Below are 23,911 nucleotides of genomic sequence, written 5' to 3' on the forward strand. Positions count from 1 at the left end.
AATCATGACCCAAAATGTTTCAGTGAAGAATTGTGCTGAGGTACATATTTCATGAAAACACAAGAAACAAAACCTATTCCCAGGTCTGGCATAAACCTCACCACTTTCCCTAAAAGAAACCCAATTTAGAAAACAAGTACTCATTTGGATTTATATGACCCTAAGCTTGGGCTTATTAGCTATATAGGTACAAATGTCTAAACAGAAAGTCAGGGAGCACCAAGTGTAATGGAGCTGATAAGAACCCTAGAAGGGATGATTGCAGACAGCTGTATGCATACCGTATGTAATGCAATTCAGATAGTTTGGGCTTGAAAATGGATTTACTCCTTCCTACTTACGTATTTATTTATAATAGTATAGAATGCAAAAGGTTGTGAAAGTGTACTATATGAAAAGCAGCTTTCCTACATTTCCCTCCAGCTGCCCAGCTCCCTTCTAGAACTGTTTCCAGTTTTTTTCTCTGTCTTTTCAAAGATGAGTATTTACATACTAACATACACTTTTACTATACAGATGATAACTTTTCAACCAAATAGCATGATATTACGCACATTGTTTACCACCTTCCTTTTCCACTTAATACTGTACTGAAACATCATTCTCCAATATTTTTGTTAATTTTGCATTTTTAAAAAAGAAAAGAAAGGCTGGGCACGTTGGCTCATGCCTGTAATTCCAGCACTTTGGGAGGCCAAGGTGGATGAATTACTTGAGGTCAGGAGTTCAAGACCAGCCTGGCCAACATGGTGAAACCCTGTCTCTACTAAAAATATAAAAACTAACAGGGTGTAGTGGTGCACGCCTGTAATCCCAACTACTCAGGGGTGGGGCTCTGAGGCAGCAAAATCACTTGAACTCGGTGGGCAGAGGGTGCAATGAGCCAAGATCCTGCCACTGCACTCCAGTCTGGGTGATAAAGTGAGACTCTGTCTCAAAAAAAGAAAGAAAGAAAGAAAAAGAATGATTCCAAGGTATAAACTTACATAGAATGGATGGATGGATGATAGTTTATTTATTCAGTCCCCTCTTTATGGACATTTAGGTTGTTTCAAACCTCTGTTAGTATACCAATAATGCTGCATTAAATACACTGGCATGTGCCACTTTACACATGTTGAAGTATATTTTAAGATAAATTTCTAGAAATGTCTATATCTCTTTAAAATATCAAGCAATAAACCCATGACATACATCATTATGAAAAGATGCAACTTTTGGAAAGTCTACTATAATATAAAACCCAGCATTACTCTTCACCTGACAATGAAACAGTTAAGAAGAAGTAACTAGAGTTCCAGTCATTAAGTTGCTCAAATGGGTCCCAAATAGAATACTTATCTGAAGAATATCCCTGATCTGGAAATTTAAATTCTCAAATAAACACACAAAATAAAAAGTTTATTAAAATAAGATGTTCAAGATTAGTGTGGTACACTTGGATTCCCGAGACCATCCTATTACAGTTTAAGCAAAACACACACACAAAAAATATGTAAATAAATAGTCATTTTTGGACATTATTCCCTCGATCATTCTAATTCCCTAGCATATATTACCTGAGAAGAATTAAAGTATCTTCACTGGCTCTCTTTACAAACATACTTCCTCATTTACTTACAGAATTAAGTGGAATTTAGACTACTTTGACACCACTAAAAAAAGAAGCTACACATACAACTATTACCGTTAAACCACTACTTAAATAAGATTCTGACATCTGCTCCTTCATTTTAGTAAGATAGTCAAAGAAGCAATAGTACTTTTAATGAGTGTTCACACTGTTCACTTAGATTTAGAATTGGAAAATTATAAACTGTGTCCAAAAGCACTCTCAATTAAAAATAATAAGCCATTTAAAACCACCATTTCATCAGAAAATATGTTGAGTACTTTGTTTCAAAAAAGATAAAAGCAAATACCTGCCAAAACCAAATTATTTGCTTGCTGTTTCTTGTATAATGCCGATAAACAGTATTTCTCTGCCAATCTGCCAAGTCAACCTCCTGCATGCCACACAACATAACCTGGGAAATGAGCACAGAATCAGGCCACAATAAAGACTTAGTGAAGAGAATAATTACATGACTGAAATTTCCTGATGCACAGTTATGCATAGGGCAAAATCATGTGAAAAGCTGTATGCACTGCAAATATTGATCACAATAAGCAAATCCAACAAAACTGGGGCAAGTTAGCCTAACGGATTCCCTGGTACTTTATTTTAGCCATGTTTATTGAACTCAAACCGAAAACCACATTTAGAGCAACTATTCTTCAAGAAAAACAGCTGTACTGGAAAGCATGTCTCCTTTACCATATGTACATATGGTATGAGGGTGTGTGTGTGTGTGTGTGTGTGTGTGTGTGTGTTCAGGAGTATATAACTACATCCATATGTAAAATATAGACATAGATATAGATCTCCCAAATTGGGTATTCAAATTGATTAGTTCCAAACCTATTTCTGGTTCTCATTTTTAAAAAAATCTAAGCTTTCTTATATACTTAAAAAAAAACAATACTAACCTACTATTAATCATTTATCCAGCTTATCTAAGAATATTCTACATATGTGAAATTGTCAACCTCAACTTGTATATGAAATGAACACTATTTTAGGCATAGTAAAATGTGTAATACTTATCTTGGTTTTTTTCGTAAGTCAACTTTGAGCTATAATTTACATACAATAAAATGCACAAACTTAGGAATGTAGTTAGATTTTCAACCTGTGTAACCACCATTACAATCGAGGTATAGAATATCTCCATCATACCCTTTTTGTAATCAAAATCATCATCCTCACCTCTAGTTTTAGGTGATCAATGATTTCACCATAGGTTATATTTGTCTTTTTTAAGAATGTCATGTATATGCATACATACATATTTTTGTCATATATAGTGCATACACATACACACATGTCCTCTTGTTTTTCCCACTCAACATGTTTTTGAGATTTATCCATGTTGGTGTTGGAACCAGCAGTTCTTCTTTTCTATAAGTGAGTAGTATTCCATTATATGAATATACAACAATTTGCTTATCTATTCACTTGTTAATGAATACTTAGGTTACTTTCAATTTTTGGCTTTGATGAATAAAGTTGTGATGAATATTTACGTACAAGTCTTGGTTTGGATATATATTTCACTTCACTTTGGTAAACACTAACAGTAGAACTGGTAGGTCATAAGGTAGATGTACATTTAACATTATAAGAAACTACCAAAACTATCTCAAAGTGGTGTTTTTGAGCTGCATTTCTCCAGTGACTAATAAGCATTTTTCCATGTGTTTACTTGTCATCTGTGTGTGTCTCCTATTGTGAAGTGAACCTTGCCTATTTATAAATGTTTTCCTGTCTTTTTACTGAGTTACAGAAGTTTTTTGTTAATATATTCTGGATATAAGACCTTTGTCTCAATAGTTTCTCCCACTGTCTGCGTTGCTTTTTCACATAATAATATCTTTTGAAGAGCAGTTTTTAGTTTTGAAGAAGTCTAATTTATCCATATTTCTTTTATGGTTACTGCTTTTTGTGTGTTAGAAATAAGTATTAAAATCAAGTAATGTAAATCCTCCAAGTCTGTTCTTTCTCAAAATTGGCTTTGCTTTTCTAGGGTCTCTGTATTTCCTTATTATTTTGAAATCAACCTGTCACTTTCTATAAAAAATTCTGCTGAGATGTCTAATCTCTAAATCAATTTGGAGAGAACTAACACTTTTAACAATATAACATGGTGTATCTCTTCATTTATTTAAATCTTCCTTAATTTTTCTGAGCAATGTTTTGAGTTTTAATTATAGAGGTCTTGTCTGCTTTTGGTTAAATTTGCTCATTTTTTGATGCTGTCACAAATGAAACTAAAATCTAAATTGTAAGTGTCTGTTGCTAATGCACAAAAATACAACTGATTTTTAAAGTATTAACTTTGTACACACACCTTGTTAAATTCATTATTATTTCTAGTAGTTTTTTGGTGGGTTGCCTAGCATTTTCCAATCTAATCTGAAAATCGTTTTCCTCTGTGAATATAGGCAGTTTTACTTATTTCCAATCTTTATGCTTCTTATTTCTGCTTTTGCCACTGGGTAGGGTATTTGGTAAAATACTGAATAGAAGTGGTAAGAATAGACCTCTTTGCCTTGTTCCCAAACTCAATGGGAAACTTTCAAAACAGTACCATTTAGAATAATGTTAAGGTTTTTTGTTGTTGATGATTCCCTTTATCAAACTAAGAAAGTTGCCTTCTACTCCTAGCATAGTAAGAGTTTTCATAAAGAATGACTACTATATCTCTTAAACATTAAAAAGATGTTAACATATAAAAGGAGGGGCATGATTATGCATAGCCATTATTGTGAATAATAGTGTGAATGGCCATTACTGTTGTAAGAGAGGCAATGATGGCAGTAGAAGAAAAAGCAACAGACTAGGAGTAAAACTCGAGACGAAGCAAAGCAAGACAAAATCTGTATTTTCTCACAGCTCTACACTCTTAATTGACTGGCATTCTTAATTGTACTCTTAACTGATTAGCTCAAAGCAAATAATCATTAAGGGCTTCAGTCACCTTATATATAAAAGAAAAGTATCATATGGCCTCCCCACATACAGGGCAGTATGTGAGAACATTATAAACCCTGCCAAGGGTACATAAACTATATGTTCCTAGTCTTACGCTTCTTGATCTCCTGTTTTAGTTTCATCTCCACTTCAAGATATGGCTCTCACTATATCACTGTAAGATCCCTCTTTGACTGAGTGGGCCTCTAAAATAGGCACTCTTTTTTTTTTTTTTGAGACGGAGTCTCGCTCTGTCACTCAGGCTGGAGTGCAGTGGCACGATCCTGGATCACTGCAATCGGTTCAAGTGGTTCTTCTGCCTCAGCCTCCCAAATAGCTGGGACTACAGGTGCATGCCATCATGCCTGGCTAATTTTTGTATTTTTAGTAGGCATGGGGTTTCTCAAACTCTCAGCCTCCCAAAGTGTTGGGATTACATGTGTCAGCTACTGCGCTCAGCCAAAATAAGCATTCTTAATTGGTGGTATGGAATACTTAGGTATATGAATTTAGAGGATGCAAGATGTCTGTCTTCAGATTAAAAATTAAGTCTGTGGTTTTAAAAAAGATTAATAAATGCTACTCTTAAAAATGTCTTCCATGCTAGTTTTCTAATATGCTTCTGTTAATTTGTGTAAGCAAACTGTTAAAAAAAAAGATGTTAACCAGGATTAGTAGCAATCTATATGTCAGCCAGGCTCAGAGTCCTGATTTTCATACATATCAGCTTTCCATATCCACAGCTTTCATATCAGCAATTCAAACCAATAGTGGATTGAAAAGATTTAAGAAAAAGAATACTATGACAATTTCAAAATAAAATAATTAAAAATATAGTTTACTTACCATAGCATTTGCATTGCATTAGGTATTTATAAGTAATCTAGACATGATTTAAAGTATAAGGGAGAAGTGTGTAGGTTATATGTATATTTACATATAACCTACACACTATTACAGTATGTAATAGTATGCTATTACATACTGTAAGGACTTGAGCGTGAATTGTGGTGTCCATGGGCACCCTACAGAACCAATCCCCCACAGATACCAAGGGACGAGTGTACTTCCTAGGTTAGTTAGGATTGCCAAAAGGCTAATTCCTACATAGGAGTATTACTGTACAGTGTTACTTTTCATAGGCACATTTGATTATATGAACGAAGTTTCCAAATAGCAGGCCCAAGAGGGCTACAGTTAAAATAGCATACCCAAAGTATGCAGAGAGGAAATGCCAAGGACTGTCTGTTCAAATGCCCTATGTTCTAATTTACATAGGAAAATAGGACTTCGAAAATTCTTGGTAACTAATCATTAGGGAAATGCAAATCAAAACCACAATACCCATTACGGTGGATACTATTAAAACAAACAAACAAAAAAACAAGAAACACAACATAAGTCTAGGGAAAGATGTGGAAACTGGAATCTTTCTACATGTTTAAGGGGAATGTAAAATGGTGCAACTGAAATAGAAAACAGTATGGTAGTTCCTCTAAAACTTAAATAGAGGATTACCATATGATCCAACAACACTACTCCTGGGTATATATCCAGAAGAAACAGGATCTCAAAGAAATATCTGTACACCTGTGTTCACAGCAGCACTATTCACAACAGCCAAAAGATGGAAGCCACAAAAGGTCCCTCGAGGGACAAATGGATAACACCATGTGGTAGTGTATATACCTATAGTGGAGTATTATTCGGTCTAAAAAAGGAAGAAAATTCTGACACATACTATATAGCAGGAATGAACTTTGAGGATATTATGCTAAGTCAAATAACCCAGTCACAGGAAGTAAATTACTGTATAATTTAACTCATAGGCGGTATCAAGAGTAGTCAGATTTCACAGAAACAAAGTAGAATGGTAGTTGCCAGGGGCTGGGGAAAATGGGGACTTGTTGTCTAATGGATATAGAGTTTCAGTTTTGCAAGATGAAAAAATTCCTGAGATTAGAAGCACAATATGCATATATTTAACATTACTGAACACTTAAAAATAGTTAAGATGGTATATTTTAAGATATGTTTATCTCACACACACACACACACACACACACACACCCCACACACGCCTGATATACTTTTAACAAGCCTAAATACAGTTAAGACCACTAAGTGCTCATGGCTTAAAACTCTGATCTTTGAAGCAACTCACTACTAAACTGAAATTTCAGAATTATCAATAATGTTCCAATAACTCTTCAAGACTCCTAACAACTGACACTGATTGATGATTTTGTGCTCATGGCATCATATGGTTCAGAGAACATAATCAAGACTTTTACCCAGTGCTACGATAAACACCACCTTGACATCTGGACAAATGAGAGGATTCAAGATTGTGCTACAGGATTTTAAAATGTGTGAACACTGTTCTGTAAAAGCACAAAATTAGTCCCTCCCCCCGCTAACATTCCCTACAATAGCATAATAAAAGAGCCTAACCTCTAATTCTTTTTCATCGAAGTACTGTAGCCACTGAAGAGGAACAACTTCATTAAAACCATCAAGGAAAGCTTTGGTCTGTTCTTGTACTCCTCGAGAAAAACGCCATTCTGTCATTAAACTGAAAATAAAGATGATATTTAAAAATAGATAATTTATATGTAAAGTAAAATACTTAAAAACACCAAGAACTTCTATAGCTCTTTCTCTTTTTCTAAATGTCACATATATATGCACAATACACATATATAAACGTGATGTGTGTGCATATGTATATATGTATGTATATAATTTTAGAGTTAACACATTTGAGGAAATCAGTTTTAGCACACAGGTAGCTATTAAAAAGGATGCTTTTAAAATAAATAGGAAAGGAAAAAACAGAAAAAAGAAAATAAATAGGAGGTTCTTCACTAGTAAAACAGCCAAATCCTAGCACTAATTATTTCCTGTTTATATCTAGACAAGCAAGTACAAATATCATGTGCTTACTCGGGAAAGGAATAGCTAGTCATTTAATAGGCTCTTCTTACACCAAGCATTGCCATGACAGACCTGAGGACTCTGACTCAAGGGAGGCAAGGGATTATCTCACTATGCAATGACCATATGTCAACAAGCCATGTGCTGGTGTACGTTTATGGTCTGAGAGGCCTTAAGGCTGGAGAACAGGTTTTTTACCTGATGGTTTATTGGAGAACATGAAGATTTCCTAACTAGTATAGAACTCAGTTAAGATGGAAACAAAACACTCTAAAGAGACATATATAAAGCAGCTGTAAGAGCAGGGAAGTATGATAGAAAGGAAATAAGGAAGAAAATCTGTATGACACAAAATCTGTAAAAGGAGATTCCAAAAGGAGATGGATCTGGAAAGGTCTTCCTAGAGAAGCAACATATACCACCTCATACACAGATTCTAGCAGATGAAAAGAAAGCCAAACTATTAACACTCCTCCCATTTCCAATCTTCTTTTTGTTTCCTAGAGGAAGCTGGCCTTATGCTTTTCTAAGGCTGCCTCCACAACTTTTCTTCAATTACTAAACCCTCTTTGTCCCACATCCTCAACTCCAACTTTTCTTCCCATTTGTCCACATAGGTATTCAGACTATTCTTTTCCAAAAACTCTTCCTTTAACCCAGTGTCTTTTTTAAATTACTCTGTCCTCTCTTCACCACCACACTCATTATAAGAATACAACATACTCAGTGTTTTCACTTTCTCACCTCTATTCAACTAAATTTTAAACCAAGGTAATTTTAAACCTGGCTATCACTGTAGGCTCCATTACAGCCATTAATTCTCACCATCAACATATCCCCTTAAAACATCAATTCTGCTCTTCCTGTTTTCCCTGTCCCAAAAACATCTCCCTCCATAAGGCAAGCTTTCATGTATGTTCTTCTTCTTCTTCTTCTTTTTTTTTTTTTTTTTTAACATAGGGTCTCACTCTTGCCTGGTCCCACTGCATCCTTGACCTCCATGGGCTCAGGTGATCCTCCCACCTCAGCCTCCCTAGTGGCTGGACTACAAGTGCACACCACCATGCCCAGCTAATTTATTTTTGTAGAGATGAGCTTTGCCATGTTTCTTAGGCTGGTCTTGAACTCCTGGGCTCAAGTGATCCACCCACCTCAGCCTCCCAAAGTCCTGGGATTACAGGCAGGAGCCACCAGCCTCCCATGCATCTTTTAAGACCTAACTTAATACATAATGTCCAATGAAGAACTTTCCTGATTCCTCCCAGCAGAAATAATAGTTCTCTTCCCACTTTGGATTCCAGTAGTATTTCATATCTATTTCTACCATTCATTTACTTACAGATTCACTGATGGCCTATCTTGTGCACTTAAAAAAAAAAAAAAAACAACTACAGTGTTATCACATAATTTTCAAGAGCAAGATTTAAAAATCTAAAGTATGTTATTGAGACTGAAACAAAATCTTCCAAAAACTACTGCATTCATGATTAGCTATCAATAGTATTAAAGTGATAAAATATTTTGAGACAGTGCTTAACAGAAAGTAAATATAAATCTTACATAGTAAAATTTTATTTAGAGTGCTTTTGATATTTGAAACCACTGACAGCATTTTTTTAACTGCTCAGGTTGTAGTATTTATTTTTGTTGGACTTTGTGGAAGGCTCAGGTTTAACAAATAGAGAAAGTCCAGTGCTTTATGCATAATCTTTGTGAATATATTTTCCTCAAAATATAGTGTTACTGTTTTTTTCCAGTTAGTGTAATAAATGCATGTTGGAGAACAAAACAAAACAAAAATACCTAACAGAGTACAAAGGCATAAAAGAAGAAATTAGTTATTGGTAATTTCTCTCACTTTTTTCTGGTTTAGCAGAAAAAAGAAGAGGCTGAGAATGCCAAGCTAAGAAGGGTACATTAAACTTAGTAAGCAGATATACTAAGGATGTAAATTTGGAAGGTCATAGCAATTTACAAGTTAAGAAGGAAAAAAGAAGGGCTATGACATTTTATAAAAGCCACATAACAGTATCTATTAAATACTTTCTGATCCAGTAACTTCACTTCTTAAAAATCTAGCCCACAAAACTAAGTAGCAGGATGTATGGATTCATGCCTAAGGAAGTTTTCTGCTATCTTGTTTGCAGTGGCCCAAACTGGACACAACCTAAATGATCTCTATTGGCAGGAATAGCTGAAAAGTATAGAATACATACACCACAATTTACCTAGCTGTTTGAAAATAAGTTGGATTTAACTGTACTGTCCTTAAGACGAAAAAAAGTAAGCCACAGAGTAATGTGTATAATCCAATCCATTTTTCAAACCAAATATAAAAAACTAAGAATCTGAAAGAGACAGATGACAGCTAGAATCTAAGAGGATGAAAATGGTAGTCTATTCATAGAAGACATCAGTAAGAGGCAACAGCTAGGAGAAATGAAAAGTTGGATTTTAGACACATTACATTTAAGAGTCATCTGTAGTTCAGGTGTTGGAACATTATGGCCTGTGGGCCTAATTGTCTTTTTTTTTCTGGTCTAGCATGTGAGCTAAGAATAGCCTTTGTATTTTTAAAAAAATGGATGAAAAATATTAAAAGTATTTTAGGATATGAAAATTATATAAAATCAAATTTCAGTGTCTATAAGTGTTTTACTGGAAGACAATCACACATCTGTTTATACACTACTTATGGCTACTTTTACACTATACCACAGAGCTGAGTAGTTGAAATAAGCCTAAAAAACTTACTGCCTGGTTCTTTCCTGAAAATGTTTGGATTTACCTGGCTGGCAAATGGAAATTATTTCTAAAGTTTGGATATAACTTTAACAGAAAATTGATGCTACGTTAACAAATTATTTAGAGAAGCAGATTGCAATAAAATATTGGAAAAAGGCCTATATTAAGAAATAGGAGATTTAGAAAACTGCCATTAAAAAAGAGCAAGTAACCAAAAGTGGTGGCTCATGCCTATAATCCCAACACTTTGGGAGGCTGAGGAAGGAGGATGACTTGAGGCCAAGAGTTTGAGACCAGTCTAGGCAATACAGTGAGACTCTGTCTTTACAAAAAAAAAAAATTTAAATTAGCTGGACATGGTAGTATAAGCCTATACTCAGGAGACTAAGGCAGGAGGATTGCTTGAGCCCAGGAGGTCAAGACTGCAGTAAGCTATGATCACACCATTATTCCACCCTGAGTGACAGAGTAAAACCCTCTCTACAAACAAAATTAAAAAAAAAAAAAAAAAAAAAGAGAGAAAGTAAAGAAAATCAGTATGACATAGGATCATGGAATTCAAGAAAACATGGAGTTTCAAGAAAGAGGCTGTGGTGAGCACTATTTAAAAGCCTAGATTAAAAAAGGGAAAATGATATGGAAAAGGAAATGGTAGAATGATTATAGCAAATGGCAATGGGAAAATGAGGGTCAACATATATTCTCTTTTTTTCAAGAACATTGGTACTGGTGAGAAGAACTTCCCAAAGGCATGAAAAGGGGATGCAATTAAGGCTACTGACAGAGGATTTAGTTCTGACATGTTCTAGAAATTAAGCTTAACAAGGTATATCACCTTACCCAATATATTCATCTTTGTTCTCCTCAGTCACCAGAATATTGGAACCTCCCAACTTCAGGTCATGTGAAGTAACTTTTCCCAAAATCTCCATGTCAACAGAAAAGTACATTTCTAAGCCACATTCTTCAATGTTGTTATCTCTGAGTGAAATATATATATACTAATTAACAAAATGAAATAAAATGGGTTTCAAAAAAATGGCTTATTGCAAAACAAAAATCTTCAAACCTTATCCAGATAAGGGAGTTATAAAATTCAGTATCAATAGATTCCAAATCCTTAATAGTAAGTTTTTTACTTAACATACGCTTGTAGAATGGTAAAGAGAAACCAGTATCGATAAACTTTCCATGAAATAATGCCTGCAAAGAAAAATGAAGCATTTTATAATAAAATCTGCAAAATAAGTTTCTTAGAGAACAATGGTAACAGAAAAATCATGACAGTTTATAAGTAAACAAAGATTTGAATAAGTGAATGGCATAAATTATGAAAATTAAAATACATAAAATGCTAGGTATGAAAAAGCTAAAACAAAATCTATTTTATAACACACAGTTATATAATACATATCAAAAACTGTATAGGTGATAAAGGACTTCTATTACCATACCCTGCCTCAACCTTCCTAAATGTTTTATAAATTAAATTAACCTAATTGGATAAGGAGTGCAGAAGGGCCCTGTGCACCTGAAAAGGCCACTCTCCTGTTCCTTTCTTACTCTCACCATTGCCTGTGAGGTTTTTAGGACTAACCCCACTGTGCCTTCACTCCTATTCACAATAACCAGCAATGGGAAGCCCCAGACTCCCAGCAACTTTGGAAAACTAAAACATCCACTGAAGCTATTAATACTATACCTCAGCCCCCTCATGAGTTATGTCTCCCCTTACTCAGTTTAGATTCCATAGTCAATCATTAAAATAACTCCCTTCAAACCCTACCTCCACCAGTGTATTTCTAGCAAAATCCCAAGCCTAGCTAAGTTCAACTCTCAAGTTACTAAATGCCTGTACGTAGGCAATGGAATATGATACAAATGCATAAATAATCAAGATGACTGCTCCATGACCAACAGTCATATTTCCTTACTGGTCTATTTCCTGGTAATCACATTTCCCTACTGCATTCACTCTCCCACTTTCCTAGATGACTATGTCATTCCTACTCCTCTTTCCTCAAATACTTCTCCCCACTCATTCTGAGTTGATGACCTTACTTCCTATTTCACTGAGGGAAACAGAAGCAACCAGAAGAGAACTTTTGTGTGTTCTACTGTAGCTGCTCACTACTAGCATCTGAATCCATATAATCGTATTATGGGTAATCTTTCTATTACTTGGTACGTGTGCTAAATAAATTTCTTCCTCTCTCCAACTCAAGCCCATGGCTCTCATATTCCTTATATTCTGACTTTATTAAATTCTTTATCCTCTAACTTCGTAGTATAGCTTAGATGTTTGTCTCCTCCAAATCTCCTATTGAAATGTGATCCCCTAGCTGGCTACCCATAACAGAAGAATAAAACTAGAGTGCTACCTCTTACCATACATAAAAATTAACTCAAGATGGATTAAATACTTAAATGTAAGAACTAAAACTATTAAAATCCTAGAAGAAAACCTAGGAAATGCCCTCTTGATATTAGCCTTGGCAAAAAAATTTCTGGCTAAGTCCTCAAAAGCAACTGCAACAAAACCAAAAATTGATAAGTAGGACCTAATTAAACTAAAGAGCTTCTGTGCAGCAAGAGAGGGAATAAACAAACAACTTACAGAATGGGAGAAAATATTAAACAACTGTGGATCCAACAAAGGTCTAATATCCAGAATTCATAAGGAATGAATTTATATAGTGATTATAAACAATCATATAGACCTAAATACTCTCTGTGCCAAGAATTCCCAAATGCCCATCTCTAAACTAGATATCCCTTCATTGCCAGACTTATACCTCCAACTATTTCTTTTTTTTTTTTTTTTTTTTTTTTTTTGAGACGGAGTTTCGCTCTTGTTACCCAGGCTGGAGTGCAATGGCGCGATCTCGGCTCACCGCAACCTCCGCCTCCTGGGCTCAGGCAATTCTCCTGCCTCAGCCTCCTGAGTAGCTGGGATTACAGGCACGAGCCACCACGCCCAGCTAATTTTTTTGTATTTTTAGTAGAGACGGGGTTTCACCATGTTGACCAGGATGGTCTCGATCTCTCGACCTTGTGATCCACCCACCTCGGCCTCCCAAAGTGCTGGGATTACAGGCTTGAGCCACCGTGCCCGGCCCAACTATTTCTTTAACATCTCCATTTGTATGTCTACTTCAGACTTAATGAGCCAAACCTAAATATTCTTGATTTCCTCCACCTCCAAAATTTGCAACCAGACAAGCTGGCCACAAATATTGTTGCCATACTTGACTCTCCCTCACACCCTGCATCTAATCTGTCAGAAAACTCTGTTAATTCTAACCTTGCAATATACCCAGAATCCAAACCACTTCTCACTTCCTCCACTGCTGCAAAACACAAGTCCAAGCCACTATTATCTTTCACCTGGATTGTTGCAAATGGCTTTCCTGCTTTTAGCTGTGTTTTCCTATACCCCCAATTATAGTCTGTCTTCTACATAATGGTAAAGAAAGCTTAATAATATTTAAGTCAGATCATGTTACTTAGATCATATCATTCACTGCCCTAGTCAACTCTTATGTGAATTTTCTAAAGATTCCAGACAGCATCTCCTAATCTCATCTCCTACTACATTCTCTCTCACATACTCTGCTGCAGCTATACTGGTCTCTTTCTCAGTCAAGAATTCACTTCCACATTACAGCCTTTGTCTTGTCATTCCTCAATATTCACCAAGATACCTGCAAGATTCAGTCCCTAGCTTTCTTCAATTTCTGTTCATGTGTCATCCATCAGTGAGGCTTCCTAGCAACACACTGTTTCCTTCAGAATATATCCATTGATTATTTGTTTCTGTCTGATAGACTTTAGGTGCTGAGAGCATCAACTGTGTATTTTTTTCATCTCTGGAGCCTAGAACAGTGCTTGGCATTACAGTAGGGCTGTCAATAAATTTTTGCTGAATTAATTAATAGATAATAAAATGCAAATAAATGGGTAAATAAATACAAACACTTTCCAAAAGACAATACTTCCATAAGAGTTCCTGCAAAGCTCTAAAAATACCAAAAACAATAAAATACAATTGTTAGATAGCTCAGATTTTCCTTTTATAGAAAAGTAGGCTGGGAGCAGTGGCTCGCATTATAATCCTAGCACTTTGGGAGGCCAAGGCAGACAGATCACATGAGCCCAGGAGTTTGAGACCAGCTTGGGCAACATGGTGAAACCCCAACAAAATTAGCTGGCACAGTGGGGCGAGCCTGGAGTCTCTGCTACTTGGGAGGCTGAGGTGTGAGGATCACTTGAGTCTGCAAAATGGAGGCTGCAGTTAGCTGAGATCATGCCACTGCACTCCAGCCTGGGTAACAGAGTGTGATCCTGTCTCAGAAGTATTTAAATGTTTTCTATTGAAAATAAATAAGCAAATAAAAGTAGTCATACTATAAATGGGTTTTAATTTTAAAAATGAAAAGACTTTTAAAGACTAAGCGGCTGTACCAATAATCTTCATATTCACAATCCTGATTTTATATAGATACTCAAAAAATGTATTTTTATACTCTCTTTCCAGGAAAACTTTCTTGGTAACAAAATTTGTGAATAGCAAATATCTTTTTTTTTTTTTTTAAGCCTTCTCTAATACATTTGTAACAAATTTAAATAAATAAAAATAATAAAGTCAAGAACTCACCATGGCAATAAAACGACCAATGAAACAGAAGTATGAAAGATGGTCTGGATTAATGGTAGATGCTGGATTTATCTGCAGACAATAGTTGTTCTTGCCCGCATACTCAAATAAGCAATACATTGGGTTCAAAACTTCATGTGAAAGCAAGAAAAACCATTCTCTATAAGAAAATAAATCAAAGTTATTTTTTAACATTAACATGTGAATTTAAAAACGGATCTTAAATATACTCATATATACATCATACCTCTGCTCAATAGCCTTTAAGAACTCCACTGCCCAATTCCTCAGCCCTCCATTCAAGTTCTTCTATGATCTGGCTCTCCATTTTAAGTTACCTGCTAGTTTCAATGTGGCCAAACTACAAATTCACTGATCCTCATATAGATATAACATGCTTATTTTTATGCAACATTTTATCTTTTCAACTTCAACTCAGCTTAAATCCCACTTCAACAATTTTTTGAAGTAATTTCCAGTGTATTTGTATTAGTATCAGTCACTGACTACTCTGTGGTAACAATCTCCCAATATTATTCATTTTTATGCACATGACTTGCCCCATCCATCAGACTGTAAGTTTCTCAAAGGCAAAAGCCATGTATTTTTTGTATTCTTAAGTCTTACAAGCACTCTAGGACACTTATACAATAGGTGTTAATGTACACTTAAAGGTGACACTGAGATACGTAACACTGCTGCTATAGAACAGTTTTAACTTTATTGTCACTGCATTAAAAATGAAACTAATATTTAAAAGGTTAAATATTTAAATATGCTAAGCAATCTCTAACCTTTTTCCACTAATTTTTTAAAGTTCAATATATGAAATCCAACTAGATAAAAGTATTACAAGATAACTCAGTCTCCAAAAGGTATTTTTCAACAGCAATTTCTTCCAAAGAAGGGTTCCAAACTCAAATGCTTACAGTGATATGTGAGTACAAGGAGCGGGTTTCCTTCTCTATTCTCTAGATGGGGCTCACATTCTCTGCTTAGCCACAATCCTCCATTCCTCATATCCCTGCTAAATTACTGGTTTTAAGGAAGAAGAATTTACAGGCATATTATCGTAGTCCTCAGACAACTGGGCAGTGGAGGACACTGTAGTGAAACAGAGTATATGCTAACCTATGGGAAAACAGTGAGTCTGATTCAGTTCACTGATGTCACATGGGAAGGCGGGATTGTTGATCTAGTGTTTTAAAAAAGAAGTCAAATATAATTCTTTTTTTTTTTTTTTTTTTTGGAGACAGAGTCTCACTCTTGTTACCCAGGCTGGAGTGTGCAATGGCGCGATCTCGGCTCACCACAACCTCCACCTCCTGGGTTCAGGCAATTCTCCTGCCTCAGCCTCCTGAGTGGCTGGGATTACAGGCATGTGCCACCATGCCCAGCTAATTTTTTGTATTTTTAGTAGAGTCGAGGTTTCACCATGTTGACCAGGATGGTCTCGATCTCTTGACCTCCTGATCCACCCGCCTCAGCCTCCCAAAGTGCTGAGATTACAGGCGTGAGCCACCACGCCCGGCTTAAAAATAATTCTTAAGCATAATATAATGATTTTCAAATGTCATCAAGTAATTTAAAATTGTAAAATCACAATGAGGACCACCTCTCTGTAGGTTAGATCTGGCCTGGCAGCCTGTTAATAAATGCTTTTCTAAAGCTTTTAAAAACACAATCCCTGACACTGCCTGAAAAGCAGAGAAGTGAGTTCCTAAACAAAATCAACTAGAAATGGTAAATGCCAATTCTTAAAACTAAGTCCAGCTGCAACATAGTAGTAGTTGAACAAAGTGACTTCCCTCTATGATGAGGCTGAAGACATGCCCCAGGTAAGAGGACAGAGAAGGACTAGTAAGAGTATGTTTAGATACATATATAAAATCTAGGAATAAATCCTCCAGATGCTTCCAATCACTTTTAGCAAACAACCCAGGGAAAAATGAATCAATTCAAAAGAAGAATGGCTAACACATGGCATCTAACCTTTTTCCTGATGCTATCAGAAAAGGAAAAAAATTCCTAACTAGCAAGAGGCAGAAGAATTAACTTTCAACATATTCTTCTTGATACTCTCAAATAAACTAAAAAGACACAAGAGGTTGAAAAATTATGAGACAACATATGAGCTAGCAGAGCCTATGAAAGAAAACGAAGAAAACAGGAAAACCACTAATGAAGAAAAATCACATTAGAAGCAGCAAAATGTAGGGCAGTACTGCAAACAGTGACATGAGGATAGGCTTGAGAAAAATTAAAAGAAAATGGAAAAGCACAAAGATAAAAATGATTAGAGAAAAGATGACAGACATGTAAGACTGACAAAGGAGATTCCACATACCCATGACTGATGTTCCTGAAGAAAAATGGAACAAATGGAACAGAAAAAATATTCAAAGATATAATAGAAGAAAACTTCCCTGACATTAAGGAAGATCTTAATATATTCCTAAAAAAAGATACAAAACAATCAACAATGAAATTATTGAACTTCAAGAAAAAGGACTATGTGGGCACCCAGAGGAAAAATAAGGTTCCTACAAGGGGTTGGCCTCACACTTCACAGTACTAACATTCAATGCTAGAAAACAGTGAAGCAATGTCTGAGTACTGGAAAACAAGGGCTGTGCAAGAAATTTATATCTAGTAAAATTGTTGTTTATATGTAAAAGCAACAGGGAACATTATGCAAAGACTATAGGAATATATCAATCCTGTAAACTCTGTAATAAACAATTTGATGATGACTCTAGCCCACCAATACATGAATTAAATAAAGAATTTAGGAATAAAAAAAAATCATGTTATGAAGCAACTGGCTATATGCATTAAAACCATCAAAATATAAAACTTAGGCCCAAAAAATTGAGGCAAATTAGAACTCAGACAAGAATGTAAATGTTAATAAAGACAGACATTATAAAAATACCATATTTCCTCATTTCTAAGATGTACCTTTCTTATGTCTGAACATTTCTGAAACTGAGATAAACTCACAATGGATGCAATATGAAGATTATTGTGGCAGGCAGTGTTTTGTTTCTGAAAAGTTTAATGATGGTATAAATGAGGAAATATGCTAATGTAAACAAAACTCTGATAATCCCACATATATTATAACGTATCTGTTCCCACCAGTTATGCTTGGTTCTATATCTCTTTTTGCCAATTGTGTTAAACCTGTGATTTTGTAATTCTGTGCACCTCTGAAATATGAGTCCAAAAAATGAGTTGTTTCTATGAAAATCAAGTTTGAATTCTTTAGAAAGATTTAACCAAAATGTTTTGCTAAACAATAAATTGTTGCCAAATTAGTCTAGGGCAGAAAAAGTAAGTGACAAAATAAAAAAATAAAAGGATTTTTCACTCATATTGCTTTACGAGTATCTACTGTTAACAATATATTTAGCGAATGTAGAAAACTTTATTCCCAAAAGAAACTCAGATTGGATTAAAAACATAAACATAAAACCAACACGATCTTATAATAGCAAAAAATAAGAATGTATGCATGGTAATCCATTAATTACAATATTTCCATACAATATTGTACAGCCATTTAAAAAAAGAAAATATTCAGACTGAGTGCTATGGCTCACATCCATAATCTCAGCACTTTGGGAGACTGAGGTGGGGGAATCTCTTGAGCCCAAGAGTTTGAGACCAGCCTGGACAAAATTGTGAGACCTTCATTTCTACATAAAGTTATAAAAACTTGTCTAAAAAAAAGAAGAACGAAAAGAAACAAACGAACTATTCACTCACTCATGCTATATATATGCTAACATAGAAAGAAGTCCATACTATATAAAAAACCAAAATCACATTCTACATTTTGTACATCACATTAATTCTGTTAAAAAAAGCAGCAAATATATATTACACACATATACAAATCTACATATATGTATAGAAAATATATAGAAAGATAACCAAGAGAAGTAGTAATAATGGTTACCCTGTGTATTTTTTTAAAAAAATTTTGGATTGTTAATTCAAAAATTTAATACAATATATTCACATGTTTTCAAGAATACTTCCCCTGTATACAATGAATATATTTATTTCAAAGCAGATATGTAATTTTTCATTTTACCTTGCTAGGCCACCATAATCAAGTCCTTCTTCTCCTCTAAATATTACATACAAGCGCCTCCTCAAGTCATAGGGTTTTAATGCCATAATCTAATTAACAACAAAAACATTAATATTTAAATACTCATATGCAGTGCAAGTTCCTTTCAAAACAATTTAAATTTAATCTGTATTTTCAAAATTACAGATTTCCTTATCTTATGCAACAATGCTTTTAACACAAGAGATGAATCGGTTTGTTTCACAAACTAGATAAAGACACACATATCAATCAATCCCCAACTCACTTTCACATATAGTTGACATGGGTTTAAGTCAACATGGTGACTGCACAGGTCCACTAATACTTGAATTTTCTTCAGCCTCTGCCACCCCTGGGACAGCAAGGCCAAGCCCTCTTTTTCATCCTCAGCCTATTCGATGTGAAGACAATGAGATGAAGACCTTATGATGATCCACTTCCACTTAAAGAATAGTATATGTATTTTATCTTCCTTACGATTTTCTTAAAAACATTTTCTTTTCTCTAGCTTACTTTATTGTAAGAATACAGTATATAATACATATATTATGCAAAATATGTGTTAATTGACTCTTCACATTTCCAGTCAATGGTAGACATTAGCAGTTCAGTGTTTTGAGTACTCAAAAGCTATACACGGCTTTTCAAATGTGCAAGGGGTCAGCACCTCTAGTCCCTGTGTTGTTTATGGGTCAACTATACTCTATCTCCCTTCTAGTATTAAATGATAGTTACACTTTGGGTTAATGGCAAGAAGGAAGAGTTTGACACAAAAGGCTTTAGGGTTAAAAATACTATCTCCCCTGCTAGTTTCACCAAGCTGTACCAAAATCTTTCAACAGGTGACTTGCACATTTTTCTGACAAGCAGCCCTTAGAGGCAAAAACTTTGTTCTGCATCCTGCTTATACCAAACATTCCATTTCTCAGTAGGAAAAGAACTCTGAATATACAATGATGAATTTATTCACAGGCTAATATAACTGAAAAATAATACCTATATCCAATTTTCATAATCCTTAATAGCTTACATGGAGGTTACTGGTAAGTAGGCTTCACTTTTGGATAGAAATAAATTACTTTCACCACACATATGTCAGGACCAGAGCCAAGACTGGCAAGTCTGAGTTGGAGTACAGCTCACCAGCATGCCTCCTTCAAGGCAGTCATGGGCTCAGTGCTATACATCAAACAGACCATGATTCTTCCCAAGACAGGGTAAATAGCAAAATAAAGTCTACCCTGAATTCAGATGTGCACTTACTAAAATCAACCCAAACAGAGTTTAGAACAAGTTGACCTATTTACACTTACTTTGCTAAGAATTTATTACCTAAAAAAAGAAATAAATTTGATAATAGTTTAAGTATCACACCTAAAGTCCAATAGTAAAATTAAGTTATGGTTTGAAATTCTCTTGGGGCTCAGAGTATCATTACTCCATTTTGGCTTGTATAAAGTTAATAAAAATCCCTGTATGTCTGAGTACACAGCAAAATTTGGTTCATCATTGTAATACTAAACAGGGGAATGAGACATCTCATTATGAAAAATTCTCCCCTACATCGGAAAAAAAGTGACAATACAGCATTTGGATTTTTTATACTTAAATATTCTGCAGATGATTCAGGAAAGGTAAAAATATTGCATTCGTTTACTCACTCATCAAATATTTATTGAATACCCTCTATGTCCAAAGGCACTATTCTAAGAACTAGGCAGAACAGCAATAAACCAATAGTCCATGCTCTCATGGAGCTCACATTCTAGCAAGAGAGACAAAATATACTATGTTAGGTGGTTAAGAAAAAGAATAAAGCATCATATATGCCTGGAATGTGACTGTAAGGGAGAAAAGCAGGACTGCTATCTTAAAATAGTAAGCTCAGGGAAGGTCTGACTGAGATCGCAACATTTAAACAGAAACTTAAAGGTGAGAATAACCAGTTATTAAAGGAATACTCAAATGGAATACAGTATCTACCAATTTAATTTTAATTTGATAGGATTATCAAAACATTTTTTGTTTGAGGTAATACACTCTTAGCAAATGATTAAGTGTCAAAACAAGAATCAACTTGTTCCAAAAGCTGTTTGAGCTTTATTTTAGTAAACATGTATCTAAATTTATGATAGAATGTCTCTCAGTCTCAGTACCTTTACCTATAACATGGAGATACAAAAAGAGCTATCTCAAAAGGATGTTGTGAGGATAAATGAAATAAAATGAGAAACGTAAGGTGCTAGTGTTTTGCAAATGATAATCACTCAGTTTATGGTAGGATTGAGTATAACTACCATTAAAATGAGCACTCTGGCCAGATGCAGTGGCTCAAGCCTGTAATCCCAGCAGTTTAGGAGGCCGAGGTGGGTAGCTCACTTGGGCCCAGAGTTCAAGACCAATCTGGGCATTATGGTGAAACCCCATCTCTATTTAAAAAAAAAAAAAAAAAAAAAAAAAAAGGCACTCAATAAGTGGCAGTGGCAGTCATTATTATTATAGCTGTGTTCTGAGTGGTTTAAAAATCTCTAAAACACTAACTTTCTTCAGATGTATAGATTACAATGAGATAAACAGGTGTTGTTTTATTCTGCTAAAATCCTCCGTACCTGTTGGAAGGAATCTTCAAACAATGTCTGCCGGGACACATTGATCTTTACATGACTGGGTAGTGCATTAGACTGAAAACAAAAAATAATATCATAATATCATCTAAGTTATAGTATATGTCCTGTATAAAGATAAGACTAAATTACTGTGAGTATAAGATTTATTTACCACTGTAGTACCTGGCACAAATAACGGAAGTGAGCAAGTTTCCACCTAAAGCTGCGTTCATATGCAATTTGTGGACCACCTTTAGTTCTAAAGAAAAACAAAAATAAACCAAATTAATTCATAATTAAGTTGAATATTTAGTATTCAGTATAAAATCAGAGTGTACTGAAGGCCTACAAAATACTATAGGAAACTTTCTGCTGGGAGAGAAAGGTATACATACATGGTAGGCCAAAAGAAGTTCAAGCAATGGGGACTATTACAGCAACAGGACACACACATACAGAAAGAGGGACATTGTATTTATGACTAGATCCTTTGTTAAGTAGTGAGTTAAATGAAATATCAAAGTCTACTACAGACTATTTCAAAGAAAATCCTTGATAATCCTTAAATCTAAGGAGGACAGTGGCTCCAGACAGAGTAGACATGGAAGGAAATTCTACCACATCCTAAATCTAACCTAAAACCCAAACAAATATTCCTGGAGATAATAAGCAAAGCAAAATCAAATTCCTAGAAACAACATGGTCATCCAGGTCATATGGTTCAGGTGGTCAGTGAGAAAAAAAGGCAGAGTTGGTGGCATGGCACTTAGGAATACAGGTTTTACAATTTGGTTTGACTGCCATTAATGCAGCCTGGGTCTCTTGCCTATTGATTGAGGGTCTGACAAGCACAAAGAACTTTCATAATCTTAAGGAACACTTTGGAACAGATGAAAAAATGCTCTCTTGTGTTGTCAGGTTCAAGTGAATTCACCTACTCAACAAGCATTTACTGAATGCATAGCTGGCACCTGGCTTTCTTCTAGACAGTGAGAGCATTACGCCTGTTTTGTGGAGCTTATGTACTAGCAAAGGAGACAAGACAAAAAAATATAGTAAGTAAGCGAAGTACATATGTAATGTATTAGAAGAGGACAAATATCTTATCACTTCTGACCTAAAAGAATAAAAAAGGCATTGTTAAAAGGACAAAGAATAAGGAGTGATATGAGAAGAAGCATTTTGTAATTATCAAAAGGGTAAAATAAGGAGAGCTCAGAGACAAAGTGGCATTTGAGCGAAAATATGAAGGAGAGGGCATAAGCCACATGGAGGTTCAGGAAGAGTATAGCAGGCAGACACAAGGGCTAAGACCCACGGTGGAAGCTGAAGGTGTTCAAGGCACAGCTAGGGCCAATGAAGCTGGAGCACAGTGAATGAGGAGGAGTGAAAACCAAGAAGAGGTTGAAGAAATAAGAAGGGTCAGATCCTGTAAGACTGTTTACGTTGTTGTAAAGTGTGCTTTTTACTCTGACTGAGATGGAAACCACTGAAGAGTTTTTTGCAAAGAAATGATTTTTAATTTTTGTTTTGGAAATTCAGTCTCTCTGCTGTATGGTAAATAACATAACATTGTACAAGGTATGGGAAGAAAGCAGAGAGAAGACTCTGCTACCAAGCCAGTGAGACAATGGTAACTTGGATCAAAGTGGTGGCAATGTGAGTGGTGAGACATACCTGGGCCCTAGATATGTGCTGAAGTTGAGGTAAGTAGAACTCTTGATGGACTGTTTGTGAAGTAGGAGAAAAAAAGGAGTTGAGGACAATTCCAGTTTCTTTTTTCCTTAAGATGGATTCTTGCTTTTGTTGCCCAGGCTGGAGTGCAATGGTACAATCTCAGCTCACTGCAACCTCTGCCTCCCTGGTTCAAGTGGTTCTCCTGCCTTAATAGCAGCGATTACAGGTATGCGCCATTTTTGGAACGCCCGGCTAATTTTTGTATTTTTAGTAGAGATGGGGTTTCACCATGTTGGCCAGGTTGTTTTCAAACTCCTGACCTCAGGTGATCTGCCCACGTCAGCCTCCCAAAGTATTAGGATTACAAGCATGAGCCACCACGCCCGGCTGATTCCAAATTTTTGACCCAAGCACATATTAGAGTGCAGTCACCATCAACTGAGACAGAAAATATCACAGATAAAGCTGGGTTTTTGTTGTTGTTGTTATGTTTTAAATTTTTTTTCTTTTTTTAGAGATGGGGCCTTGCTGTGTTGCCCAGGCTGGTCTCAAATTCCTGGGCTCATGTGATCTACTTGCCTCAACTTAAAAAG

At 35.4% G+C, this 23,911-nt stretch overlaps 1 protein-coding gene across 4 annotated transcripts in view; it reads right to left on the reverse strand.

Annotated features, from left to right (window-relative positions):
• Positions 1–23,911, reverse strand: part of WWP1 (WW domain containing E3 ubiquitin protein ligase 1) — a 109,054-nt gene that overhangs the window by 5,270 nt on the left and 79,873 nt on the right. For all 4 annotated transcript variants that reach the window (XM_039464379.2, XM_039464381.2, XM_039464380.2 and 1 more), the window contains 8 exons: positions 21,825–21,900; positions 21,645–21,716; positions 19,015–19,103; positions 14,913–15,072; positions 11,325–11,458; positions 11,096–11,236; positions 7,028–7,148; positions 1,923–2,027 (listed from right to left, as the gene is read on the reverse strand). In XM_039464379.2, coding sequence (XP_039320313.1) covers positions 1,923–2,027; positions 7,028–7,148; positions 11,096–11,236; positions 11,325–11,458; positions 14,913–15,072; positions 19,015–19,103; positions 21,645–21,716; positions 21,825–21,900 — 898 coding nt within the window. The remainder of the gene's footprint in view (positions 1–1,922; positions 2,028–7,027; positions 7,149–11,095; positions 11,237–11,324; positions 11,459–14,912; positions 15,073–19,014; positions 19,104–21,644; positions 21,717–21,824; positions 21,901–23,911) is intronic.

The sequence above is a fragment of the Saimiri boliviensis genome, chromosome 15 (assembly GCF_048565385.1).
Source record: "Saimiri boliviensis isolate mSaiBol1 chromosome 15, mSaiBol1.pri, whole genome shotgun sequence".
Lineage (NCBI taxonomy): Eukaryota > Metazoa > Chordata > Mammalia > Primates > Cebidae > Saimiri > Saimiri boliviensis.